This window comes from Oryctolagus cuniculus, chromosome 10 (genome assembly GCF_964237555.1).
Source record: "Oryctolagus cuniculus chromosome 10, mOryCun1.1, whole genome shotgun sequence".
Taxonomy (NCBI): Eukaryota; Metazoa; Chordata; class Mammalia; order Lagomorpha; family Leporidae; genus Oryctolagus; species Oryctolagus cuniculus.
Window position 1 is genome coordinate 30612510 of NC_091441.1, and position 19193 is coordinate 30631702.

General features: G+C 45.2%; 1 protein-coding gene across 9 annotated transcripts in view; it reads right to left on the minus strand.

The window, feature by feature from the left end:
- Positions 1 to 18967, minus strand: part of KATNAL2 (katanin catalytic subunit A1 like 2) — a 127636-nt gene extending 108669 nt beyond the window's left edge. For 2 of the 9 annotated variants that reach the window (XM_017344160.3, XM_051851970.2), the window contains exon 1: positions 10589 to 10758. In XM_017344160.3, coding sequence (XP_017199649.3) covers positions 10589 to 10639 — 51 coding nt within the window. In that variant the 5' untranslated portion in view covers positions 10640 to 10758. Of the gene's footprint in view, positions 1 to 10407; positions 10482 to 10588; positions 10759 to 18614 lie in introns of those variants that run through there. The other 7 variants (XM_070050236.1, XM_051851968.2, XM_070050237.1 and 4 more) reach the window with 7 other exon arrangements.
- Between the last annotated feature and the right edge of the window lie 226 nt (positions 18968 to 19193).

Genomic DNA, 19193 nt, shown 5'->3' on the forward strand with positions numbered 1-19193 from the left:
ATCAATATTTTCCTGGAGCTTGTGACACAGCTTTGTTTATTGGGATTCTCCAGAGAGGCAAAACATAAAATACATAAAAATACCTGAAGAGAAAGAGAGAGAGAGTGTGTGTGTGTGTATCATACCTCAGTGTCTGTGGCAGATTGGTTTCAGAAACCCCTATGGGTACCAAAATCCTTGGATGCTCAAGTCTCTCATATAAAATGGCGTAGTATTTGCATATAATCTACTCATACGTCCTGTATAGTTTAAATCATCTCCAGATTAATTATAACAACTAATATAATGTAAGTGCTACATAAAAAGTTGTTATAATGTATTGTTTAGGGAATAATGACAAGGAAAAAAGTCTGTACATGTTTAGCACAGACACTTTTTTTCCCAAACATATTTTTAACCTAAGTTGGGTTGAATCTGAGCATTTGGAACTTTTAGACCCAGAGTGCCAACTATACTTATATACACCCATACATACTTGTACATACATAGTTGTGTATATATATGTACGAATGTGGATTTACACAAGGGTACCTCAGAAATGTTCATAGAAAATGGTATGAAAAGTGTATTTTGATGCAAAGAACATTTTGGAATCCAAGTATCATTTTTTCATCATATGCATTTCAATGAACTTTCTCAAGACCTTCCTCACATGTGGAGAGAGATCTATTATAAGGAATTCACTCAAGAAATTATGAAGAAGGCGAACTGCAGACTCAGTCACTGGGGAGTCTGAAGTGCTGAGTCAGGAGAGCCGATGGGGCAGGTGGTGTTCTAAGGCTAACAGGCTCAAGACTTGGGAAAAGTCAGTATTTCAGATGGAGTTCAAAGGCAGGGGGTAATCCAAGTTCCGGCTCGAAGGCAATAAGATAGGAGGGATTCGCTCTTACTTGTAGGAGGCTCATCCATTTGGTTCTATTCAGGCTCCCCCTGTAGGAAGGGCCATCTGCTTTTGTGAGTCTATTGATTTAAATGCTGATCTCACCCAGAAACACTCTCAGACAATCTCACAGACAATTGTGTTAATCAAATTTCTGGGCACCCTTTGCCCAGTTGAGTTGAGCCGTAAAATTAACAATCACAATTAGTACCATTCCTCTAAACTACTAGGTCAGAATCTGAGTTTTCTAACATTTCACATGTTTAGTGTGCACAGTAAAAACATGATCAATTTATCAGTCAGGAGCTAGGTTGCAGTCTGCTCTAGTGTGGGGGAAGAACCAGCAAGTAAATATTCAATTACAATCTCCTGGGATAAAGGGTGGTGTGTGATGTTTACTCACTGCTCTAAGAAGGGACTCTATCACACTGGTAAGGGGGCTGGCAAAGAAAGACAAACTTAGATCCTAAAAAACTGGCAAGAATTAAAGTGTTAGGGAAAGAAAAGCCCATCAAGGAGACCAGGAAGAAAAGTAGAAAAGCCAGGGGACTGTAGTATCCTGCAAAGAAGAGAAGAGGGGGGCCCAGTGCGTGGTGTAGGGAGTAAAGTTACCTCCTGCAGTGTCTGCATCCCACATGGGAGCTGGTTCCAGTCCTAGCTGCTCCACTTACAATCCACCTCCCTGCTAATGCGTCTGGGAAAGCAGTGGACGATGGCCCTGGGACTTGGGTCCCTGCCACTTATGTGGGAGGCCCGGAAGAAGCTCCTGGCCCCTGGCTTCAGCCTGCTCCAGCCCTGGTTGTTGTGGCCATTTGGGGAGTAAACCATCAGATGGATGATCTCCCTCCTCTCTGTAACTCTGCTTTTTCAAATAAATAAATAAATCCTTAAAAAGAGAGAGTGAGAGAGAAGAGGGATTTCCTAAGAATAATCAACAGTTTCAGTGCTTCTACTTACAGATATCTCAATATACTGGCACCATGTTTTATAGATTGGGGGACTAAATATTGTTTAAAATGAGTCAATGAATAAATGCATATTTACCTAAGTGCTAATCAAGTGAAAACCAGGATATCAATAAAAAGCATTTAACACTCATCCTCAGGTTCAGTTATCATATCAAAGAAACATCCATATTTGAAACTAAATTTGGGGGCCAGCGCTGTGGTACAGTGGGTTAAAGCCCTGGCCTGAGGCGCCAGCATCCCATATGGGTGCTGGTTCTGGTCCTGGCTGCTCCTCTTCAGATCCAACTCTCTGCTGTGGCCTGGGAGGGCAGTGGAGGATGGCCCAAGTCCTTGGGCCCCTGCATCCATGTGGGAGACCAAAAAGAAGCTCCTGGCTCATGGCTTCCAATCGGCACAGCTCCGGCTGTTGTGGCCATCTGGGGAGTGAACCGTTGGATGGAAGACCTTTCTCTCTCTCTCTCTCTGCCTCTCCTCTCTCTGTGTAACTCTGACTTTCAAATAAATAAAATAAATATTTTAAAAAATAAATTTGAACATATAAACATATGTATGATGAATGTCTAACTCAAAATCAACAAAAAAATAAAGTTAACTTTTAGATATGAATCATATATCAGTCTGTATTTTAGTATTCACTTTTCTGAAACTACCCCCATATCTGCAACTGGTATGAGTCATTGTACCCAGAAGATACACAAAATATAAATAAACAAAAAGTGTTCCAGAGGCCAGCCATTGGTCTCTGCTCCCTCCCCAAACCGTATTAATAGGATGGCAAAAATAATAAAAATCTTCAGCCTGTCAAGGATAAAGAATCCAGAAGGGGAGATGATGATGGACAGATAATGCCAATAGAATTGACAGATGGAAAGCTTAACAGATAATAGGCAGCTGACTTAGGAAACCAAAGGTAGAAGCCAAAAATAAATAAAATAAAAATAATGAAAACTAACAGCTACAGAGGAAGAAGCCAACAAGAAGCAAACAGACATCAATGACAGAACCCTAGAAACTTGTAGCAAAGGAGAGCACCAGGGCCCTCAGGAGTCACCAGCACCACCAAAGGCAGCAAGAAAACCTGAGGGACAAGATGGACATAGCCTGACAGACTTCCTCCCCAAACCCAATCATGTGCCAATCCCCCCCAACCCCAGCCAGAAGACTGGGAGCTGACTCTCGGAGGAAACTCAGGCAGAGAGACTTTGCAGGCAACGCTACCTTTAGGAAGGAGTAACTGGAAGTCATCAAATACACTGAACAGGGAGCCAAAGCCCCGCATCCCAGTGCTCATTCCACCTGTTCAGCTTCACAGCTGTCTTGCCCAGCTCAGCTCCAACAACACTGCAACCAAACTTACTCTGCTCTTGTGCCCTAAAATAGAATGTAGAGGATCTCTCCCAGGGCATGTGGAAGACAGAGAAAAGACCTACAGATGCAGATTGCTGGTAATCCTCCAGTGAAGAGGCCCCAGGCTACAGAGAAACCCACCTTTATTAAACACGATTATAAGTCACTTTCAAGGGCCTCATTCTTAAAACCAAACAGCCAAGGATCACGTACTTTTGAGGAGAATCTCCCACATGAAAAACAAATTCACAGGCAAAAAATGCAAAGAGGAACTTGGGGGGTAATAGACAAAAGGCTGGGAATGAAAGAAGTCTAAAAATAAGAGAATGAGAGAAGGAAAGAAAAGGAAGAAGGGAGGGAAGGAGAAGGAAAGGAGGGAGGGAGGGAGGAAGGCTCCTCTGCAAAACAAAAGGAACCATGGCCTCTTGCAAGAACAGGATATTGTAAAAAAGAAGAAGAAGAAGAAGAAGAAGAAGAAGAAGAAGAAGAAGAAGAAGAAGAAGAAGAAGGAGAGGGAGAGGGAGAGGGAGAGGGAGAGGGAGAGGGAGAGGGAGAGGGAGAGGGAGAGGGAGAGGGAGAGGGAGAGGGAGAGGGAGAGGGAGAGGGAGAGGGAGAGGGAGAGGGAGAGGGAGAGGGAGAGGGAGAGGGAGAGGGAGAGGGAGAGGGAGAGGGAGAGGGAGAGGGAGAGGGAGAAGAAAAGAAAAGAAAAGAAAAGAAAAGAAAAGAAAGGAAAAAAGAAAAGAAAAGAAAAATGACACACTCAGACAACGAATAAGAAAGCACCTGGAAATAAAATCATCACATCAGAAATTAAAAATTCAATAAATATGGAGCCAATGTTGTGGCATAAAGGATTGAGCTTCTGCCTGCAACCACAGCATCCCATATGGGCACCAGCTTGAGTCCTGGATGCTCCACTCCCTGCTAATGCACCTGGGAAAGCAGTGGAGGATGGCTCAAGTGCTTGGTCTCCTGCACCCATGTGGGAGACCTGGATGAAGCTCCTGGCTCCAGGTTTTAGCCCAGCCCAGCCCTGGCTATTGTGGCCATTTGGGGAGTGAACCAGTGGATGGAAGTACCCTCTCTCTCTCTCTGCAACTCTACCTTTCAAAAAAAAATTCAGGGGCCAGTACTGTGGTGCAGTGGATTAACGCCCTGGCCTGAAGAGCCAGCATCTCATATGTGCACCGGTTCAAGACCCAGCTGCTCCTCTTCTGATCCAGCTCTCTGCTATGGCCTGTGAGAGCAGAAGATGGCCCAAGTCCTTGGGCCCCTGCATCCACATGGGAGACCTGGAAGAAGTTCCTGGTTCCTGGCTTCGGATCAGTGCAGCTCCGGCCATTGTGGCCATCTAGGAAGTGAACCATTGGATGGAAGACCTTTGTCTCTCTCTCTCTCTCTCTCTCTCTCCCTCTCCCTCTCCCTCTTTCTCTGCCTCTCCTCTCTCTGTGTAACTCTGACTTTCAAATAAATAAATAATTCTTTTTAAAAATTCAATAAATAGAATGACATAAAAAGTTGAGACGATCTCTTGACAAGTAAACTAAGAGAAAATTGAGGTATGTAAAACACACACACACACACACACACACAACCAGAAGCTCAATTTTGAAGTCAAATATTCAATGAATAGGACTTCATAGAGAGAGAAAGAGGAGAATTGTCTACAGAAATAATGCAAGACTCTTTTCCAGAATTGAGGGCATGACTTCCCTGATGTAAATGTCCCATAACACCATACCAGCAATGGAAAATGATTCTCAACAAGCCATAGCTCATGGAAATTCAGAACCTAGGAATGTTAAAGAGATGATTTTAAAAGCTTTCAGAGAAAGAATAGAATCAGATTTCTCACAGTTATGGGAAGCTAAAAGGTAATGGAGCAACATATTCTCAATTGAGAGGAAATCGATTCCACTCTAGAATATTAATCTTGGATAAGCTATCAATCAAGATGAAAGGAGAATAAAGCTTCATATATACCCTGTTTCAAAAACTTTACCTGACATCCATGTACCTTTTCTCAAGAAATGGTTGGCTGGTGTGTTTCACTACAATATGGATGCATCACAGGTTATACTTTGTTTTTTATTTAACTTTTGGAATAAGACAATCATATCTTATCAGATGCCTTATTTTTTGGCTTATTCTCAATGTATTTTTTAATATTTATTTTATTTTCTGAAAGGCAGAGTTGCAGAGAGAAAGGGAGAGACAGGAAGAGAGAGACAGAGACAGACAGAGATCTTCTATCCTCTGGTTCACTCCCCAGATGGCCACAATGGCTACGGCAAATGCCCACAATGGTTGATGCTGAGCCAGGCCAAAGCCAAGAGCTTCATCCATGTCTCCCTCATGGGTACAGGTGCCCAAGCATTTGGGCCATCTCCACTGTTTTTACAGGCCATTAGCAGGAAGCTAGATCAGAAGTGGAGTAGCTGGGACACAACTTGGTGCCCATATGGGATATCAGCATTGCAGGTAGAGGCTTAACCCACTATGCCACAACACCAGCTCCAGGAAATAGCATTTCTGACATGGGCAAGAGAGACTGGGATTTCTCAAAAGAAAACTGTGTGGCAAACCCAGAGAGTAACCGGGTCACACAGCAGAGTAGGTGGGAAGTGTGGAAAAGATGCCACCAAGAAATAAACAAACATGGGCTCAGAAATTACCAGGTGAATGTCACCATATTTAGAAGAATTTTACAGTTCTGGCAGAAAGTTTTGAAAGGAAGTGGTGTTGGGGCCGGCATTGTGGTGTGGCAAGTAAAGCCCCTGCCTGCAATGCCGGCATCCCTCACATCCCGGCTGCTCCACTTCCCATCCAGCTCCCTGCTAAGTGCCTGGAAAAGCAGTAGATGATGGCCCAAATGCCTGGGTCCCTGCCACAAAAATGGAGGCCTGAGAAGCTGCTGGCTCCTGTCTCCTGCCCTGCCCCAGCACTGGACACTGCGGCCATCAGAGAAATGAACCAGCAGATGGAATATCTCCCTTTCTCTCTGTGTCTCCCTCTTTCTGTAACTCCGACTTTCAAGATAAATAAAACTAAAAAAAAAAAAAAAAGGTGATGTAAATACATTGAGAATAAGCCAAAAAATAAGGCATCTGTTAAGATATGACTGTCTTATTCCAAAAGTTAAATAAAAAACAAAGCATAACCTCAGTATATTGTAGTGCTTGGTTGTAACTAGTATTCCTCTGAACACTGAAAAGTGACTCAATGAAAACTGTGATGGGATTTCTCTCCATTTTGAAATATGGGAAGAAACGAATGTGCTGATGGTGGTGGTGGGGAGTGGAGGGGTTGGGTGACGTAGAAGACAGCCAAACGCTCATTTTCCCTAAAAGTGAGTACATCACATCTGAGGATGAAAAACCAAGCTGCAGGAGTGTGACTGTGTTATCCAAGGAAGCTGCTGGAAGGGGTGAAGGACTTGCTTCTGCTGGGAGCAATGATTAAGGGCAGAGGAAGTGAAGCAGGAGCCTAAGTTCTTTTTTTTTTTTTTAAATATTTTATTTATTTATTCCAAAGTCAGAGAGTTACACAGAGAGAAGAGAGGCAAAGAGAGAGAAAGTGAGGTCTTCTATCCAATGGTTCACTCCCCAGATGGCCGCAATGGCTGGAGCTGCACCAATCCAAAGCCAGGAGCCAGGAGCTTCTTCCAGGTCTCCCACATGGGTACAGGGGTCCAAGGACTTGGGCCATCTTCTACTGCTTTCCCAGGCCATAGCAGAGAGCTGGATCAGAAGAGGAGCAGCTGGGACTAGAATCTGCACCCATATGAGATGCTGGCGCTTCAGGCCAGAGCGTTAACCCACGGTGCCACAGCGCCCGCCCCAGTTCTTTTGAATGATTCAAAATTATAAGCTATGCTCACATTATTTTGCTAAAAAAATAAAAATCTAATTGAAAATATGTGTATATATACACAATTTGAGACAATAAAAATCAAAAACAGGAAAAGGAAATATTCTGGAAGTCCTAATGCAGTAGCTGATGTAGATGATCCAAATTCCTGTGGACCTGCAATTCTCTTTAACCAATTCACCAGATCACCTTCCTGACCTCCAGCTTAACCCCTTCCCCAGACCCCTAATCAGCACAATTCCTTGCACAGAGAAGATGAAGCCATCAGTGTGCACACCTAAATATTGCCCTAGCGCCATCTAGGGACTAAAACAAGAAATAAAACTTGGGTCTCTACCTAGAAGTGAACAAGAAATCTGTTAGGAGGCTATGCAATATGTAGGCAACAGATTTAATATAAATCAATCACAAGTAAGTATTCAATTGCATAGTACAGACTAGAGGGAGCTCAGAATTGTCAGATCAGCAAGAATGAGGCTGGGGCGAGTGTTGTGGTGAAGGGAAGTAAGCCACCACTTGCGATACTGGCATCCCCTATCAGAACACCATTTCCAATAGATGCTCCATTTCCAATCCAGCTTCCTGTTAATGCATCCTGGGAGGCAGTAAACGATGGCTCAAGTGATTGGGCCCCTGCCACCCAGGTGAGAGACCTGAATGGAGATGTGGGCTCCTGGCTTCAGCCTGGCCCAGCCATCACTGTTGTGGGTATTTGGAGAGTGAACCAGTGGATTGATCTCTCTCTATCTCCTTTTGTCACCCTGCCTTTTAAATAAATAAACCATTTGAGAGAGAGAGAAGGAATGTGGCTGGAGCAGCAAGAGGCAAAGCAGAAGGTGGTGAGGGAGATCCTGGAGCAGAATTTGGGCTGTACCACTGCAGTACTTTATAGGTATGGTCAAGCTTCTTTTCTTCTCCAAGTGTAGTGGAAAGCCACTAAAAGGGTCCCAATGAGAGAGTGACACAATTTTTTAAAAAAATATTTATTTATTTATTTATTGGAAAAACAAAATTACAGAGGAGGGGGGGGATAGGGATCTTCTATCTGCTGTTCACTCTCCAAATGGATGCAACAGTCAGGGCTGGGCCAGGCCACAGCTAGGAGCTGTGTGTGTCTTCCGAGTCTTCCACGTGAGTGCAGAGGCCCAAGCACTTGGGCCATCTTCAGCTACCTTCCTGGTTGCATCAGCAGAGAGCTGGATCGGGAGTGGAACAGTCAGGACCCAAACCGGCACCCATATGGAATGCAGTGCTGTAGGCAGCGGCTTAATCCATTGCACTGCAGCACAGGACCCAAGAGTGACACAATTTTAAGGTCACTCTGATTATTCGAAGAATAGACTGAAGAGAAGCAAAAGAATAACAGGGGAACAGCTCCGGGGCTATTGAAGTGGTTCAGGTGAGATTACAGTGGCTTTGATCAAGATGGAGATAAGTATTATTAAAGACACACTATAGAAGCAGAATCAAGATCTGTAATGTCTTCCTTACACAGAGGACAAGGGGGAGACACTGGGAGGAAGAAAGAGCTAAGTACTACTTTCAGAATTTTGATTTGAGCAGTTGGGTGGATGATGGTTTCACATTCCTGATAGCGAGTAAAGTAGTTTTGTTTTGTTTTGCAAAGGAAGGTGGAAAGTAAGGTATTAAACAAGTTAACCATACAGATCCTTCAGATACCTCACTGGATATGCCAAGCAATCTGCTGTTTTATGGTCCTCCCCAAATTCCATCTTCTGGGACTCCACAAACAAGTCTGGTATTATAGATGGTATTACAGAAGTCTGGTATTATAAATGGTATTATAGATGGTACTGAAGCCATGAAAACTTTAGACCATTTAGGGCTGCAGTTTTCAAACATGGAGTGCAGGCTTACAATGTAAAGAGTTTTTGGCTCGGTAAATCTTAGGGAGACCCAGGTATCTGCTTGGTGATGAGACTCCTGAAAAGATTCTGATGCAGATAACTCAAGCTCAGATGGAATGGACTTAACTAGAATTCAGAGGTGAGGTAGCAGCCACAGTAGGTATAGCCACCCTTTTATAAAAGCTGAGATATATAGAGACGTTAGTAGGTAGAGAGGAATTAGATAATAAATACAGGGTTATCTTTTTGTATGATTACTTTTACAAAGGTGGGGGACATTTGGAGCAGTGGCTCATAACCTTGGCTTCACATCGTAATCCCCTGTTAAGCTTATAAAAATTACTAATGCACAGGGTCCATTACAAACCAATAAGTCTGAATCTCTAGGACTGAGTCCCAGATATCAGTATTTTTTATATGTTAATTCTATGTATCCCTCCCTACAGCATTCTTTTTAGAAAAGAACTATTTATTTATCATTTGAAAGGCAGAGTGACAGAGAGAGAGAGGAAGGGAGAGATGAGATGAGATGAGATGAGATATGAGATGAGATATCTGCCCTCTGCTGGTTCATTTCTTAAATGGCTGCAATGGCCAGGATTGGGCCAGGTGGAAACCAGGAGCCAGGAACTCCATCCTGATCTCCCACATGGATGTCAGAGTCCCTAGTACTGGGGCCATCATCTGCTGCTTTTCCGGCCCATTAGCAAGCAGCAGAATCAGAAGCAGAGTAGCCAGAACTTGAATCAGCACTCCAAGATGGGATACTGGGTTCACAAGCCTTGGCTTAACCCACGGTACCACAGGGCTGGTACCGTGTGTTTAAATTCTTTTTAAATTTCCCAGCATATAGCATGTTCATGTTTGTTGTTGTGGGAAGTATTGCTGGCCAGTAGCAGATGACACAGACAGCAGGAAACTAATGAACTAGCGAGTATACTGTAAAGTTCATATAATCTTCATCTGAAAGGCATGGAGGGGGGGCTGAGAAACAGGAGGGGAATTAAATGCCTAAGGTCTCTCGCCTTGGTAGTGGTGAAGCAGGAGACTCTATCCTAACTCAGCTCAGTGCTTTCCTGCCTTTTTTCCCCCCTCTATTCTTTTATTTCACTTCATTATTTTGAAGGCAAAGGGACACACACTCGGAGGCGGGTGACAGGTGGAATGTCCTATCTTCTGGCTTACTCTCCAAATGCCCACAACCGTCGCAGCTGGAAAGGGCCGCCAGGAGCCCAGAACCCAATCAACATCTCCCCACGTGGGTGGCAGGGCTCCCGGGGCGCACATGACCAGGTAGGTGGGATCGGGAGCGATGCTGGGACTCAACCCAGGCACTCGGATTTGGGTCGCGGGCGTCTGAACCGCTGCCTTCAACAAGCCCGTGGTGACCACTCCTCAAACCCACTTAGCCACCAAAATCCAGCCTGATTACGCCTTCCCTTCCATCGCAAACCGGCCGAGTCTTCCCTCTCACCAAACCCGCCTCTGTCCCAGATTTATCCTCCGGTCACTTCGGCCTCAAGCCCAGCACAAGCGGGACCTAGGGCCTCTTCACTGCGCCTGCGCCATTCGGGCGGCCGACTGCGTCGCCATAGCAACCGAGGACATGCGACTAGGCCGGCGGCTACTGAGGGAGGAGTTCCTACTGTCCTTACCGCTTCCCGCGCCTGGTGCGTGAATTTCAGGGCCTGGTAAGAAAGCTCCATCGGACACTGTGTTAGGGCTCAAGAGGAGGTAGAAAGGGAGCCAGTTCTTGACCAGTATGTCTGAAGAAAGCGGCTCCGGGAAACCCGACGCTCAACCAGCCCGCCCCTTTCAGGATTGGCTAGAGCCTAGACAGATCAGCCAATCACCGGGCACAGATGGATTCTTCACCCTGCCAATCAATGTAAAACTAAACTTGTTGGGCCCAGAGCGTTTGCCGGACACTGGCCAATCAGAAGACCGAGAGGGGATGATTGGTAGAGCGTGGGGGCGGGGTTTGCGATTTTTGTTTTGGTTCTCTTAATTCTGTCAGTTGACCCAAGCTTAAGTACCATAGTGCTTGTTCTTGATTTCGGTGCTGTTCAGGTCATTGTGACCCAGTGCCTGTGTTCCCAAGACTGTGTTGTTACGTCTCATCCCCCCCGTCCCTCCATTAGGGTTAGGACTTGGAAGTTCCCGCCTGCCTTTGTCTCCGCGTGTTTCAAACTGGAAGAATCTGCTGCGGACATTCCGACTTTCAGGGGCTTGCTGGGATGCAAAGCATGATCACGCTTTCCCTCGTCCTCCAAGAGCCTTCACGCTACACCTGCTCTCACGAGAAGTGGACAAACATGGACCTCAGGTTTTCCTCTGCTCTGTTTTCCTCGAGTCTTAACCAATCTATGCCTTCAGCGACTTTCCCTCCCGTCCCTCTAGCTGTGTGAATCCTATTCCAGACCACCCCCTCATCATCATCTTGCCTTCTCATTCTCCCCACTGGGATACAAAAATATGGAAGACTCTGCAATCTAAACAAAAAGGTTCTCCCGATTGTCTGGAGTGAACCACCCCTCTCCCGTTCACTGCAGGCTTTCTGAAAGGACCAGCTATCCTCTTCACTTCCCACCCCCTTGAAACGGTTCTTGCCACAGTTGTCAATAACTTCCTATTTAGGAAATCCAACAATAGATTACTTTCCACTCCTCTTTTTTTTTTTTTAAGATTTATTTATTGAAAGGTAGAGTTACAGAGAGACCTAGGCAGAGAGAGAGAGACAGAGAGGTCTTCCATCTGCTGGTTCACTCCCCAGATGGCTGCAATGGCCAAAGCTGTGCCAATCCAAAGCCAAGAGCCAGGAGCTTCTTCTGGTCTCCCACATGGGTGCAGAGATCCAAGGACTTGGGCCATCTTCTGCTACTTTCCCAGATCATAACAGAGAGCTGGATGGGAAGTGGAGCAGGGAGGACTCGAACCAGTACCCATATGGGATACCGGCACTGGCACTGCAGGCAGCAACTTTACCTGCTATGCCACAGCACCAGCCCCTCCACTCTATCTTTTACAAATTTAGCATTATTTGGAATTATTTACCGCTTTCATTCATAATAATAGCTGTAGCTTATTAAATATCTAAGCACTAGAGAATGGACTATGTGATTTACAAGCATGTGAAATGACATTAAGCTTCACTTAGCTGTACGTTACAGACAAAGTTTTTTACAAATTGAAGGTTTGCAGCAGCCTTGTGTCCACTTAGTCTACTAGCACCATTTTCCCAACAACTTGTGTTCAGTTCAGTTCTCTGGGTCACATGTTGGCAATACTCTCACTGCTATTTCATTGTTATCAAAATTATTGTAATTACTATGATCACTGATCTTCAGTGTTACCATTGTAATTGTTTGGGACACCTTGAGCTACACCCATATAAGATGGTGAATTTAATTTTTAAATGTGTGTGTTGTAACTGCTCCACTGATAGGTCATATCCTGTCTCTCTCCCTGTTCTCAGGCTTCCCTAGTCCCTGAGACACAAAAATATCGAAATTATTACAATTGACAGCCGCTAAGTGTCCAAGTGAAAGAGTCCCATGCCTCTCACTTTAAATCAAAATCTAGAAATGATTCATGTTGGTGAGGAAGGCATGTCAAAAGGCAAGACAGGCCAGACACTTGGCCTCTTGCGCCAGTTGGCCAAGTTGTACATGGAAAGGAAAAGTTCCTGAAGGGAATTAAAGTGCTATTCCTGGGAACATACAAATGTTAAGAACATGAAACAGCATTATTTCTGATACAGAGAAAGCTTTATTAGTCTGAGCTACCATATTGCCGTAAGCCAAAACCTAATACAGAGCAAAGCCCTAACCCTCTTCAATTCTATGTGAAGGAGAGAGAGGTGAGGAAGCTGGAAAAGAGAAATTCGAGCCAGTAGAGGCTGCTGTGGAGGTTTGCGGAAAGGAGCTGTCTCTAACATAACATCAAGTGTGAGGTGAAGTGCTGATGTAGACGCTGCAGCGTTACTCAGAAGATGTAGCTAAGATAATTGAGGAAGGTGGCTCCTGGCTCCGCTAAACAACAGATTGTCAGTGTAGACAAAGCCGCCCTACCTTGGAAGAGGATGCCATCGTGGCCTTTCATACCGAGAGTGGGGAAGTCAACTTCTGGCCTCAAAGCCAGAGAGGCCAGGCTGATCGTTTCGTTAGGGGTTAAAGCACAGGTGACTCTGAGTTGAAGCCAATGCTCCTCTACCCCTGTCAAAACCCTGGGGGCCACATCTACTCTGCCTGTGTTCTGTAAGTGGAACAACACAGCTCGGATGGCACATCTGCTTGCAACATGGTTTCCTGAATATTCCAAGCACACCGTGGGGACCCACTGCTCAGAAAAAGATTCCTTTCAAAATATTACTGCTCACTGACAGTGCATCTGGTCACCCAAGAGATGTACAAGCTTAATGCTGTTTTCCTGCCTGCAAACATACGATCTGTGCAGAGACCCGGGTCGAGGAATAATTTCAGTCTTGTTACTTAAAAGATCTGTTTCAGGGGCTGACACTGTGGCGAAGTAGGTTAAACCTCCACCTGTGGCACTGGCATCCCATATGGGCTCCAATTCGTGTCTTGGCTGCTCCTTTTTGTTACAGCTCTTTGTTAATGGCCTGGGAAAGCAGTGGAAGATGGCCTGAGTGCTTGGGCCCCTGCACCCACATGGGAGACCTGGAAAAAGCTCCTGGCTCCTGGTTCTGGCTTCAAATCTGCCTGGTACTGGCTGTTGTGGACATTTGGGGAGTGAAGCAGTAGATGGAAGACCCTTCTCTCTGTCTCTCCCCCTCTCTGTAACTCTGCCTCTCAGATAAATAAATAAATAAATGTTAAAAATTAAGAAAAAACAAATCTATTTCCTAAGCTATAGTTTCCATAGATAATAATTTCTCTGATGGTTCTGGGCAAAGTAAATTGAAAACCTTCCTGGGGCCAGCACTGTGGTGCAGCAGGTTAATGCCCTGGCCTGAAGTGCCAGCCTTCCCTATGGGCACCAGTTTGAGACCCGGCTGCTCCACTTCTGAACCAGCTCTCTGCTATGGCCTGGGAAAGCAGTACAAGATGACATAAGTCCTTGGGCCTCTGCACCTGGAAGAAGCTCCTGGCTCCTGGCTTCGGATCGGTGCAGTTCCAGCCATTACAGCCAGTTGGGGAGTGAGTCATCAGATGGAAGACCCCTCTCGCTCTGCCTCACCTCTCTCTGTGTAACTCTGGCTTTCAAATAAATAAATAATAAATTTATATATAAAAAAGGAAATCTTCTGGAAAGGAATCACCATTCTAGGTGCCAGTAAATGTATTTGTGATTCTTAGCGGGGAGATCAAATTACCAACAGGAAGAGGTATTTGGTAGAAGTTGACTACAACCCTCATGGATGACTTTGAGGGGCTCAGGACCTCAGTGGAGGAGTGACTGCACATGTTGTGGAAGTAGCAAGAGAAACAGAAGTGGAGCCTGAAGATGTGACCGAATTGCTGCAACCCCATGAGAAACTTTAATGGATGAGCAGTTGCTACTTATGGATGAGTAAAGTGGTTTCTCAAGATGGAATCTACTCCTGGTGAAGATGCTGCAAATGTTGAAGTGACAACAAAGGATTCTGTTACATGGGTCCAATGGATAAGAATCAGCGGGGCTGAGAGGATCGACTCCACTTTTGAAAGAAGTTCTTTGACAAACAACATCACCTGCTACAGAGAAATCTTTCATGAAAGGAAGATTCACTCCATGTGACAAGCTTCACTGTCATCTTCTTTTAAGAATTGTCCCAGCCACGTGAACCTTCCACCAGCAAACAGATTACAGCTCACCAAAGGCTCAGATGATCATTAGCATTTATAGCAATAAAGCATATTAAACTTAGAATTTAGGAGCCAGCTCTTTGAGCTGTCATCTGCAATGCTGGTATTCCATGTTGGAGTACCAGTTCAAGTCTTGGCTGTTCTGCTTCCAGTCCAGCTCCCTGTTGATGTGCCTGGGAGGGCAGCAGAGTGTTGAATCCCTGCCTGCCATTCACATGGGAGATATAGATAGAGTTCCTGGCTCCTGGCTTTAGCCTGACCTAGCTCTGGTCATTGAAGCCATTTGGGAAGTGAACTAGCAAATGGAAGATTCGTTCTCCTTCTCTTTCTATGTCACTCTACCTTTCAAATGAATAAGTAAAAAAAAAATTTTTTTAAATGTTATATAAGACTGGTTTCTTAGACATAATGCCATTGTACACTCAATACAGTAGTATTAATCTAGCCTATTAAAGCATAAGGAACAGGCATCTGGCCTAGCATTTAAGCTACTGGTTGGGAAGCTGTTGCCTCCCATGTCAGACTATTGACTCAAGTCCTGGCTCTGGTCCAGATTCCAGCTTCCTGCCAAGGTGCACCCTGGAAGGTAGTAGGTGACTTAAGTAGTTGGATCCTTGTCACCCACACAAGAGACATGGATTGTACTGCTGGTTCCAGGCTTTGGCCTGGCCCAGCCCTGGCCAATGCGGGCATTTGGGAGTGAACCAGCAGATGGGAGCTTTTGTCGTCTGTTTCTTTCTGTGTCTCTCTGCCTCTCAAAAAGAAACAAAAGGTTAACATAACCTTTATAGGCATTAGGAAACCTCCCCAAAAATGCATGTGAATAGCATTATTACAGTATTATTCTTATTACTCTGTTTTGGAATTGAATTTGCAGTATCTCAGATTTGCCTGGGCATCTTTAAAGTGCTGAAAGAAAAAAATATCAAGTTAGAATTCTACATCCAGTGAAAATACACATAAAGAATTAAGGGGATTTTGAGAGGATGATTGCTGGAAGCTGATGTCAGAAGGAGACCCTGGAAGAAGTTCTATCCCAAAGGGAGGGACTCTCAGAAGCCCTCACTTGGTCCTGGAGTTGCTCCCAGAATTCCTCTCCTTGGAGTAGAGATCAGAGCACACGGCCACCTACAAAATCCTTCTGTGGAGTCCCAGAGACCCCAAACCCCTCATCGAAACGTGCAAGTCCCTTCTCACCCTTGCATGGCCCTGACTTTAGAGAAAGCAAAAGCAGATGCGTGCTTTCTTTGTTGAAAGAAAGCAACTCGGTTTTCTCACTGAATATCGGTTAGGCTAGGAGAGGGTTTTTTAGCTTCGTGACTTGTCATTTGGGTTCAGATAATTCTGTTGTGTATCTGCAGGGCTGCCCTGTGCATTACAGGATGTTTCCCTGGCTAGAAGCCAGTAGCAACCCCAAACTGTAACAACCAAAAATATCTCCAGGCATTGCCAAATACCTAGGGCACTAACTTGCCCCTACATTAGAACCTTAGATGTTGGGGGGTCTAAAATAATGTTTTGTTGTTGTTGTTGCTGTTTTTTTTTTTTTTTTTTGGACAGGCAGAGTTAGAGAGAGAGAGAGAGAGAGAGAGAGAGAGAGAACAGAGAGAAAGGTCTTCCTTTTCTGTTGGGTCATCTCTCAAATGGCCGCCATGGCCAGCGTGCTATGGCTGGCACTGCACCAATCTGAAGCCAGGAGCCAGTTGCCTCCTCTTGGTCTCCCATGCAGGTGCAGGGCCCAAGCACTTGGGCCATCCTCCACTGCCTTCCTGGGCGACAGCAGAGAGCTGGACTGGAAGAGGAGCAACCGGGCCAGAATCCGGTGCCCCAACCGGGACTAGAACCCAGGGTGCCGGCACCACAGACAGAGGATTAGCCAAATGAGCCGTGGCGCCGGCCTAAAATAATGGTTTTAATATATCAGTGTGTTGCTTTTAAACTATTAATATCAAAAGGGAAAATAAGAATTCCCTGCTTTCTTTTCTCCCCTTTTATAAAACACTCATTAAAATCTCTTTTTTAAATCTAAATAATAACCAAAGTAACAAAACTAGGTCTGATGAGCACATTGATGTTATGTGCACATTGTTATTTTTTTTAAGTATTGAAAAACACAGTCGAACTTCAGTTAGAGAAAATGAGTTCTGCACTTGCCCTCTCAGGTATCACAAGGATATTTTACAAGGTGAATTCTGAGGATTTTTGAATCATAGCTTTTTGTTTTACTGATTGTCCTCCTATGTTTCTCTGCTCTATTGCCTCCCCCAGGAAGCCACCTTGAAATTCCAAATTCAAAACCTCATTTATGTGCAACTACCTTCAGCAGAGCTTGTCTAGGCATGGGAGAATGAGAGGGTGTTTTCAGGAATGACAAACTTTGTGACACTCAACTTTAGGCCATCTCTGAATATATGTTATTAAAGCTTCTTCTTCTTCTTCTTCTTTTTTTTTTTTTTTTTTTTTTTTTTTTTTTGACAGACAGAGTGGACAGTGAGAGAGAGAGAGAGAGAGAGACAGAGAGAAAGGTCTTCCTTTGCCGTTGGTTCACCCTCCAATGGCCGCCACGGCCGGCGCACCGCGCTGATCCGAAGGCAGGAGCCAGGTGCTTCTCCTGGTCTCCCATGGGGTGCTGGGCCCAAGCACCTGGGCCATCCTCCACTGCACTCCCAGGCCACAGCAGAGAGCTGGCCTGGAAGAGGGGCAACCGGGACAGAATCCGGCACCCTGACCGGAACTAGAACCCGGTGTGCCGGCGCCGCTAGGTGGAGGATTAGCCTGTTGAGCCGTGGTGCCGGCCTTAAAGCTTCATTTTTAAAAAGTGTGGGCCGGCGCTGTGGTGCAGTGGGTTAATGCCCTAGCCTGAAGCGCCGGCATCCCATATGGGCACCAGTTCAAGACCCAGCTGCTCCACTTCCCATCCAGTTCTCGGATATGGCCTGGGAAAGCAGTGGAAGATGACCCAAGTCCTTGGGCCCCTGTACCCTCATGGGCGACCCAGAGGAAGCTCTTGGCTCCTGGCTTCGGATTGGCACATCTCCAGCCATTGCGGCCATCTGGAGAGTGAACCATCAGATGAGGACCTTTCTCTCTCTCTGCCTCTCCTCTATCTGTGTAACTCTGACTTTCAAATAAATAAATAAATAAATATTTAAAATTAATTAATTAAAAGTGCTTAAAAATTTAGCCTGTTCTTTACAAACTGCCAACTGTTTCAATGGGAGGAGAGAATATTTTAATCATACTGACATTCTGTGTTTGGTCAATCTTTCTGCCACTAATTGTTGAAATGTAAAAATAAAATGTTTCTCTGGATCTTATCCACAGATCGAAATCTGGATTTTTTTTTTCTTCTCATCACCATCACATCACTCTCTTTTTTCATTGTGCTTTTTTTTTTTTTTTGAGGGTTTATTTTATTTATTTGAAAGGCAGTTACAGGGGAGTGGGGAAAGGTCTTCCATTCGCGGCTTCACTCCCCATATTGCCACAACGGCAAGGACTGGGCCAGGCTGAAGCCGCGAATCAGGAGCTGCTTCTGTGTCTCCCATGTAAGTGCAGGGGCCCCAGGACTGAGCCATCTTCCACTCACTGCTTTCCTGCATGCATTCGCAGGAAGCTGGATCAGAAGCAAGCAGAGCAGCCAGCATCCAGGACTCCAACCTGTGTCCATATGGGATGCCGGCTCTGCAGGCAGTGGCTGTACTCACTATGCCACAAACCCAGCCCCCGCTGTGCCATTTTCTAATTTACCCTGTCTTCCCAATTTCCTCCCCCCCCTAGTCCCCATGTTGCCCTTTCAGCAGCCACATGGAGTGATCCAAGCTGCCCTCGAGAATCACACAGGCCAGGGTTGAAAACTTGCCCCATCACTTACTGTTCTGTGATTCTAGGAGAGGAGGTGTTGTACCTGTCCAAGCCTTGTTTCTTCATCTGTGAAATGGGAGCAGTAAAGCCCTCCCATCGTGTCGCAAGGATGACGTGAGACAGGGAGTGGGAGGGATGCCTTAGTCAGGTGCCCTTGATTAAGATAATGCTTGCATTTTGTTTCTAGAATGAACTTTAAAAAAAAAAAAAAAAAAAACAAAAAAGAAACCCAACTATATTAATTTTAAAACTGAAGGGGATATAATTTGCTGGAAGAATAGTGTGGTATCTGCTGTCAGTAAGCCTAGGAAACAGCAACAAGATTCAGAAAGGGCAGTGAGCAGAGCAGCCTCAGGGACCTCAGCAGCTGCTCCTGTCACTCAGAAGTGCCGTACTATTAGCATGACTCATCTTCGAACTTCTTTAGCTTGCGCATCACTGGGCTCAAACTTGCTGAAAAAGAATGTTTGCTCCCGCTGGCTAACAGATGGATTTTTCTGTCCGTGTTGTTTCCAAATGGCCTCAGCTGGGGATAGGGTGTAAGATCTCGTGATACAAACAGTTCTGCAGGGCCTCTGAGGAGAGCCAG